At 37.8% G+C, this 9,551-nt stretch overlaps 2 protein-coding genes across 2 annotated transcripts; both read right to left on the reverse strand.

Moving 5' to 3' along the window:
* Positions 1–876: 876 nt before the first annotated feature.
* LOC135200783 (single insulin-like growth factor-binding domain protein-2) lies at positions 877–2,470 on the reverse strand. Its single transcript, XM_064229430.1, has 3 exons — positions 2,248–2,470; positions 1,756–1,873; positions 877–1,515 (listed from the first exon to the last, which is right to left on the reverse strand). Exons 1-3 carry the CDS (start codon positions 2,298–2,300, stop codon positions 1,330–1,332), a joined length of 357 nt encoding a protein of 118 aa, XP_064085500.1. The 5' UTR covers positions 2,301–2,470; the 3' UTR covers positions 877–1,329.
* A 974-nt stretch (positions 2,471–3,444) lies between these two features.
* LOC135200531 (venom protein 302-like) lies at positions 3,445–5,147 on the reverse strand. Its single transcript, XM_064229178.1, has 3 exons — positions 5,010–5,147; positions 4,161–4,278; positions 3,445–3,865 (listed from the first exon to the last, which is right to left on the reverse strand). Exons 1-3 carry the CDS (start codon positions 5,057–5,059, stop codon positions 3,737–3,739), a joined length of 297 nt encoding a protein of 98 aa, XP_064085248.1. The 5' UTR covers positions 5,060–5,147; the 3' UTR covers positions 3,445–3,736.
* Positions 5,148–9,551: the final 4,404 nt, after the last annotated feature.

Below are 9,551 nucleotides of genomic sequence, written 5' to 3' on the forward strand. Positions count from 1 at the left end.
GTTTCACTGCTAGTTCACTGTGATTTGTATTGAAATGTCTTTTTAGCTTGGACGGTTTTATTGCATCATTAGAAAGAATAATGCTACACAATATGTAATTGGGTTGGTCATATTCACCTACATTTATTTTAATAAACCCAAATTTCATATATGAAGAATCATATAGCCAGTTTTTTTTTTACTTTTTAAGTTGTAGGCTCAGGTGTTTCTTCATCACGCTGTTCACACATCTCATCACTGGCGGAGTGACCTGTAATGTTAGCTGTTGCGTTACATTCCGTTGCGCTGTCTTCATCATCATTAATACTATTAATCACGTGGCCATTATACAATTAATAGTCACACTCAATATATTTCATATTTTAATATTAGTTACTTACTTGAAATAAAAATATATGAAGTTAGTTTGACAGATTATTATTTTTCTAAGATTATGAATAAAATTATAAGTATCGAGTAAAGCAATATGGCGGACAAGCAAATCATACACCACGGACCAGCACCGGTCCGCGGACCACAGGTAGGGGGCCACTGGTCTAGAGTACCGTTTTCGTAACTTACCTTCTGACACGTAGTCATCTGTAGCAAAATGTGCTCGCTCACCTAAGTTCTGAGTTTCAAGTCATACAAACTTCAGGCTTGCTCCTTTTCCTAACAACGAAAGAGGATGTCAGCAACAGAAATTATGCATTTTCTATACAGAAAACTAAAAAACATAAATTCCTGGAAAACTCGGAATAGAATGAAAATATATGTTTACGTATGATTGCTCTTGTTATTAGTATTTGCAGCTAAGGTACTTCAGTTTTCGGCGAAGTTTTGATATTCATCAAAAGATGTATTACAGTCTATGGAGATAAAAAAAAAAAATTCCCAAATGGATGATCCTTTTAATAAACTTTGACAATTTGAAACCTTACAAAAACTTTAAACACCTTATGACGAACGGTTTATAAAAAAAAAACTTTAAACACCTTATGACGAACGGCTTATAAAAAAACTCTAAAACACCTTATGACGAACGGACAATTGAAAACGCGGCCACAATTATATAAACACCTTATGACGAACGGACAATTGAAAAAGCGGCCGCAATTATATAAACACCTTATGACGAACGGACAATTGAAAAAGCGGCCGCAATTATATAAGGGCACAAATCATAAACGAAAGACATTTTTCCATCACATCTACTGAATTCCAGTGCTAGACTTCGCCAGCAAGCTTTTGAAATCGTCGTCCTTCAGAGTCCCCACGCTAGATCCAATCAACCTTCCTCTGAAAGCAATTTAACCAACCAGCCGCCCTTCTTCCGGAAACATGGGGTCCTTATCCAAGCCAGAGAGGACCGCTAGTGGTAGATGTTCCGCTTGTGCTGGACGTACGGTCGCTCTCCAACTGTTGTTGGGTCTTGCAATAACCTGGTCTCTGCCACCCGTGTCCTCCGTCACAGATCAGCTCTTCGGCGCAGGTACCAAAGATATTGTAGCTACCGCCGCACTCCTCACCCATGCCCTGGAATGGGACGTATAATTTGATATTTTCGGGAGCTGTAGGTACTTTCTTTAAAAGTTAAAGAAAACGTTTTTCGCCTAAAATTTAGAATAGCAAGCATCGAAGACAAACTCTGCTTTGCAAGAAAATGCCTATTTGCATATGATATTTTCAAGACAGCAAATACCTTATGTAAAGAATCTTAATAAGATTAAAACGGAAATTTTCATCATATCTAATACTGAGAGAAACTGAACAAACCTTGCGACATTCGTAGCAGCAACCACATTGCCTCTCTACTGCCCCCAAAGGGCAGTCAAGTGACTCGGGACTTGCACATTTGACTGTTTCACACGGGCGACAGGTCAGTCCAGAAACCCTGCAGAAAATAAATGAATGTGAAAACGAATAGATTAGTGAATAAATAGAAATAAAAGTGAATTTAATGTTAAGTGACCGTTACTGGCATTGTAGCGTCTTATGCTGACAGTAGCCTTGAATAGATCCAAAGATGGAAATTTGCATCTTCCGCTCTCAGCCTTCCTCCTAAACATTTATTAATCTTTATTTTTTACGCATTAGTATAAACTTCGATCTCCTTTTAAGTCACAAATGAAATATATAATAACACTCCTAATGCTTGCTTTACCTAGTATACTTTTATGCACGACTTCATCTGTTTAGACCCGGATGCAATATTTAGTGCGCAGTGACCTACAAGAGAATATAGCAAATACACAAAACATGACTCACGTGACAATTGCCAGGGAAATGCACAGCAGCAGCAGTATAAAGTGCGAAGCCATGACGAACAAAACACAACCTCACCGAACAGGCACCAAGCAATGACTAAAATCAAGACCTTGACTAAACTGTCTTGCTCTCTCCCAGTCTTACCGGGAAGCCGCTAGGATAACAAATGATAAGTTTGTGATGGAGGTTCTTTTTAAGGAGTTGAGTTGCCAGGCGAGATTGCCGTCCACGAAATAACAACCGAATGTTTATTTTTCGGGTGGAGCTCACGTTACGACCCTGTGTGTCGACAACGGCGTCCAATTCGAGTAGGAATCGTACCTTTATTCGTGGGTTTTCTTCTTCTTGCAGACGCCATAGAGAATTTATTTTTCAAAAATGGTAACACCGTCTGTGCTTGGCAACTTTACCTTGGAGAAAAATGCCTCTGGATCTTCCGGTTTCTTCCATAGTGGAGAAAGAATGGTTCATCTCCATTTCGTGGGACATGTGATTTAGATCATTATGGCATTCCCGCTACGCATTTCAAAATAAGAGCTCATTTTATGCTTTGGGGGCTCGGTTGCATGCATTGGCCCACATCAAATGCCAGCAGGAAGAGCCAAAAGACGTATGGCTTTTGTATACTTTAGCTTTATATTACTCTGTTATGAAAGGCAAGAGATATTCGTTCCGTTAAGATTATATATATATTATCCTCAAGGATATGTTATGTAAATATATACTCATATGTGTATATTATTTTAATTTTATTTATATGCCTAATATATGTATATATATATATTATATATATATCTATCTATCTATCATATATATATATATATATATATATATATATATATATATATATATATATATATTATATATATTACATTCATGCATACAAACACAATATACGCAATGTTTAAATGAAAAATACTGCAAATAAAAATTAATCTGAAAGCATGGCTCTGACTGCCTTCTATTTAGACATTATCAAAAGCTCTCTCTCTCTTTCTACTGGTAGGGATAGTATTGAAGGTGTTCAGTTGAAAGTATAACCAGTCAGGGTTTGTTTGCTAAACATCACGAGGCTAGAATAGCTTTCTTGTTAGTTTCAGCAGTCATATTTAAACATTTTTAAACATTTTTTTTTTTTTCGGTCAGTTTACTAATATTCATAGGTGTAGTTATATAACTGGAAAATAAAAATTCCCAAACTGATGATCCTTTTAATAAGTTTTTGACAATTTGAATGCTTTATGAATTGAAATACAAGCTGCAGTGAAATAAGGGTACACATAAGAAATAAAAGATATTTTCAGTCATATCTACTGAATTCTAGCACTAAACTATATAGCCAGTCATTCTTTTGAAGTTTTCTTTCTTCAGACTACGCGCTCCCATCCGGCTAGATCCATTCAACCTCCTCTAAAAGCAAGTTCACCAACTAACCCACCCCCCCTTTTTTCGGGAACACGGCCCTTAGCGAAGCCACAGAGGATTCTTACTACCGTCCGATAGGTCGCTGGGCCATGCAACGACCAGGTTTCTCCGTGCCGTACGCCCCGCGACAGATCAGCCCCTCTGCGCAGGTGCCAAAGATGTTGTAGGGGCCACCGCACTCTTCACCTTCGCCCTGGAATGAGTCGCGTAATGTATTCTAAGAGAATCGTCCCTTGCAAGAGAGATGTCCGTGCAAGAATGGGATATGTGATATTTCGGAGACAGCAGTTGCTTTCAAAGAAAACATGTCTTCCTCAAGAATAAGAATAGCAAAAATATTATCCACAGAAACCGATTATTGCAAGAAAATACTCATTTGCATATACAATTTTTAGTAAAGCAACTACCACCCTTACGTAAAAGGTTTTAATAGTAAAATTAAAGCGGAAAGTCTCGTTTCCAATACTGAGCAAGAGAATAAAACTAACCTTACGGCATTCATAGCAGCATCCGCACTGCTTCTCCACTGCCCCGTAAGGACAGTTCAGTGACTCGGGACTTGCACATCTGACTGTTTCACAAGTGGGGCAGGACAGCCCAGAAACGCTGTAAATAATAATAATGATAATGATGCAAGTAGATAACTGATATTGATTGTTATTTTGATTTTTTTTCTTTTATTAAAATGGCCTTCAGTAACATGTAGCATCTAATAATGGAAATTTGAGCCGAGAGAGTCAAGGAAATACTGGTGACGATCGTTTTCGCGAAGGCAGCAGTCGTGTCGCTTCCTACAGGACGAGTACAGGTCAATCTCACTCAATCTTTCCTTTTTCTCATTTCCATCAGGTCTGTGGAAGCTATGGCAGTGAAAATATCCGACAGGTAGGCCTTTGTTTTATGAATAATTTTTTTTTTATTTATAACGGACAGGGAGTTGATGACTTTCTCCAATCTGTCAGGCCAATGTGTATGTTCTGAAGCTATAATTCCAGCGTCGTTTAACAGTCCTAGTACTGTGTTCCGGTTTAAAATTAAAACCAGCGAAAGATCAGGGATTAATTCGTTAATATAGACTTATCTTCACTCATTTTCCCCCTCTAACATTTATATTACTTTTCCCAGATAACATGAATTTCGAGTCTCCTCGTCAATGCAGATGGACTCAGATTAAGACTCCCACTGTTCATTCTATCTATACAAAGATTCACATGTTAAAGAAACTAATACATTTTATGCACATTGTTACTATTTAGAATCAGGATGAATTATGTAATGCATAAAATTTGCAAGTGAGAGAGAGTGAGTGAGTTTGACAAATAAAAAGCATGACTCACGTGACAACCGCCAAGGTAATGCACAGCAGCAGCGCGAAGTACGAAGCCATGACGAAGAAAACGCAACTTCACTGAGCGCGTAATGAGTAATGACTAATGAGCCTGTACTGGTCTTGCTTAGCAGTCGTCTGAGCAACGAATGATGTTCGGATGACGGGGGAGACTTGTTTTAAGGTGTTGCGTTGACAGGTAAAGTAGTCGCCAATGAAACAATAATCGAATATTTATTTGGCGGTTTGAGTTCGCTGTACGGCGCTATGTGTAAACGATGGCTTCTAATTCGAGTAGGCGCCGTGTTATTGTTCGTGGTTTTCTTCTTCAGGAAGACGCCAGTGAGAATTAATTTAAAAAATTGTGACAGTAATCTACGTCTGGCAACTTTGTTAATGAAAAAATTTGCTCTGGAACATCTAGTTTGTTCCGGAAAGGAATATAGTTGAACATCCGCATTTTTGAAAGTTGTTTTTGGCTCAGTTTTGTCATTTAACACAATGCCTTTCGAAAATGAGCTCTTTTGTTCTTTGACGTTCGCTCACATGCATTTCACACACATCAAGTACGAGAATGAAAAACCGAGATACACTCTTGAATTTTATAGTCGTCCATAATGAAAAATTAATTATTCGCATTAGAAAAGTTTTGTATTGTTTGCTAGAGACCTAATTAATCGAGACCTTGACGTATATCTTAACCTCGATGACGTTTCTCTTTTGGGTAATGTATTGTTGGAAGCGACGACACAAAATATTTTGAATAAGATTTTTTTTTTTATTAAATCTGGTTATATCTACCAACGTGTTCATTGAGAGATTTAAAAGGCATACATATGTGGCTGTATTATACACTTGCTTTTATTTAATGGTAACCTTGCAACAGAATTTACCGAGTGTCATGGGTTCGTATCTTGGTACTGTTTTATCAAATATGTTTACGTTCCATTTGGGAGAATGATTGTTGGATCAGTGTCCACCAAGGTCTCGCCCTGTTTGCTACACACGTTATGTAGATGATTTTTTTTTATTATGTTTTATCCAAAACCTTTATTTGTGAAATAGCAAAGGAAAATTGTAACTAATAATTTTCAACCTGCAATTCCAATTCTTGTTTTACCAAAGCTTAATTTTTATGTTTCTTAACATTTTACGGTTTGTAACACGGCGATAAAATCGTTCAAATGAAAATGACACCATATTTGTTGAGCCTGGCCGTGCTACGAATAGAACTTACAGCCAAGAGAAATTACAATAATTCCTTGAAGAGGAAACTTGAAGGAATTACTTTCTCATCTCTGGTGAACCAAATTGGCATTATCTATCTCTGGGTCACCACTACTGACAGATAATTGTAGATTGGTTACGGGCCCTAGGGAAAAGGCTGAACTGCTTCATCGGGCTTTTGAAGATAAGCAGTCAGCTGACGATGTCCCTCTCCTTTATACTTGTCATCCTAAACTTGTTCTTACAAAATTTGCATTTCACTCTAGGAATATTTGGAAAATTCTGGATAATCTTGATAGCTGGGGTGGAGAAGATCCTGATAGTTTCTTCCCTTTGTTAAAAAAAAATGTTTTCAGTGTATTGTCGCCCAAGATTATTAGATTATATAGGTTTTTATGTCGACATAGTATCTTTGCGGATGAGCGCAAGCTTAGTAATATCCTGCCTGTTCCAAAGAGTGACATGTCTGTAGATTACCGTAACTACAGGCCGATCTCGTTTCTCCCTGTGCCCTCTAAATTTGTTAAAAAACTTATTTTTAAGCTAATATATATATATATATGTATATATATATATGTATATATATATATATATATATATATATATATATATATATATATATATATATATTATATATATATATGTTGAGTCTAAAGGATTCTTAACTGATAGTCAATATGCTTACAGGAAGTAGTTAGGAGGTACTTGCGATGCTCTTTTAGACTTGACATGCCATCTGCAAAGGAACCTTGATAAGGGTTTTGAGTGCAGAGTAATTCAAATAGAACTTAGTGCTGGTTTCGATTTTGCAAATTCTAAGTCACTTATTTATAAACTTCAGAATTTTGATGTGGGTGGATATCTTTCAGGATTGCTTCAAGACTTCCTTACAGGTGGCACCAGCGAGTTGCTGTGGACGGGATCTTTAGTGAACCAAGACCCATTGTGTCTGGAGTTCCACAGGGCAGTGTTCTTGGTCCACCGTCATTTCTAGTAATACAGGTGCAAGTGATATGGTTGTTTGCTTGGAAAACAAGATTGTTCAGTAAGCCAATGATACAACACTTGCGGGTTTAGTAAAGTCTCCACTTAGGAGACTTGAAACGGCTGTCATCCGTAATCGGGACATTGACAGGATCAGTTGAGTAGAATATAAAATTAAGGCCAATCACTGGGACCTATGAGGTCATTCAGCACTGAAATGGAAATTGACAATAAAAGGTTTAAAAGGTTTAACAGGAGGAAAACCTGGCAGTTGCAATATGAATCAATTATTAGGAGAGGGTGGAAAGTAAGATGGAAGAAAGAGAATATGAAAGGAGGTACAGTATAAGGAAGGAAAGTGGTTGCAGGTAGGGGCCGAAGGCACGCTGCAAAGAACCTCAAGTAATGCCTACAGTGCACTGCACAAGGTCCACTGACGGAACTACCCCCCTACGGAGTTGACCGGATCAGGAAATGGTGTAGCCGGTAGAATATGAGGCTGAACTCCAGTAAAAACGGAGACACTGTTGATTAGCAGATCTCGTACAGATATCCCAGTCCATCCTCCCCTTCAGGTGGATGGAGCTTTGCTGAATGAGTCTGACGCTTTAATTACTTTAGGTGTAACGTTTGACACATCTATCTTTTGAGAAACATCTAATGAAAGTTTCAGCAAGTGGCACTCGAAAGTGAGGTATTGTTCGTAAGGCCTCATGTATTTATCACAGTGATAAAATCAATACAACCACTTTAGATTATTTGTTTTTCCTTAACTAGAATACTGTTCTCTGGTGTGTAGATGTTCTGCTTCTGCCAGAGATTGATCTCTTTTAGACAGAGCAGTTATGACTTGGACCATCGACTGATGGTCACTTGTTTTCACTTTTTTAAATGAGATCTTTCATACTCACAATTGATCCCTGATCGACTTTATCTGCCGAGAGCAACCAGATTGGCTGAATAGCAGCAGCACAAATATGCAGTCTTTTAAACAGGCGGATCTAGTGAGGGGACCGAGTGTCCTAGTAAGGGGACTGAGTGTCCCGTGTGGAGGGAACTATAATATTTTGGAGAAGAGATAATTGGTGTGACTAATTACTGATTGAGGACATTTAAATATTGGGGGGTTGTCTGTGAGACTTGAACTATTATCATTCCATTAATTATCCTGTAAGAACCTGAATTATTCAACTAGTACTTTGCTTTGAATAATTATATATATTTTGTAGCTCCGACTCTAATTTGATGACCTGATGGAATGGAGAGAGAGAGAGAGAGACCTTACAGACCTTACATCTTGTTCGGGTTGCCCCAGGTCCCTCAGTGTGAAGCACCTCTAATGTCTACCAGAGAGTTGCTAGTACATCTTCCGGTATATTTTGCATCTTCCAATCTTGGATGGTCTGGGATGCAGCTTAGATATTTGTCGAGCTTATTCTTAAACACATCTACGCTCACTCCTGATATATTCCTCAGATGAGCTGGCAACGCATTGAATATAGACGCTGCATTATCGATGCTGGTGCGTTGTGGATTATGTGCTTTGCCTTTCCTTTTTTTCCTGTATAGTTTTGGGCACTATTAATCTACCTCTGCTTGCTCTTTCTGATATTTTTAGCTCCATGATGTTTTCGGCTATTCCTTCTATCTGTTTCCATGCCTGAATTATCATGTAGTGTTCTTTTCTCCTTTCTAGACTATAATTTTAAGGATTGTAGTCTTTCCCAGTAGTCAAGGTCCTTAACTTCTTCTATTCTAGCTGTAAAGAACCTTTGTACACTCTATTTGTGCAATATCCTTTTGATAGTGTGGGTACCATATCATATTGCAATATTCAAGTGGACTACGAACGTATGTTTTATAAAGCATAATCATGTGTTCAGCTTTTCTTGTTTTGAAGTGCCGTAACAACATTCCCATTTTTGCTTTACATTTTGCCAATAGAATTGCTATTTGATCATTGCAAAACATGTTCCTATTCATCATCACACCTAGGTCTTTAACTGCTTCCTTATTTGTGATTGTCTCATTATTAGGTCCCCTATATGCATATAGCTTTCCTTCTCTGTCTCCATAATTTATTGATTCAAATTTATCAGAGTTAAATACCATCCTATTTACCTCTGCCCAATCATATACTTTGTTAAGGTCTCTTTGTAGCGCGTTCCTATCTTCTTCACAAGTAATTTCTCTACTTATTCTTGTGTCATTGGCGAAACTACTCACTACCGAGTCCTTAACATTACTGTCTATGTCTGCAATCGTAATAACAAACAGTAATGCAGCTAACACCGTACCTTGTGGCACACCGGATATTACCTTAGCTTCATCCGATTTCTCA

The sequence above is a fragment of the Macrobrachium nipponense genome, chromosome 27 (genome assembly GCF_015104395.2).
Source record: "Macrobrachium nipponense isolate FS-2020 chromosome 27, ASM1510439v2, whole genome shotgun sequence".
In the NCBI taxonomy this organism is placed as follows: Eukaryota; Metazoa; Arthropoda; class Malacostraca; order Decapoda; family Palaemonidae; genus Macrobrachium; species Macrobrachium nipponense.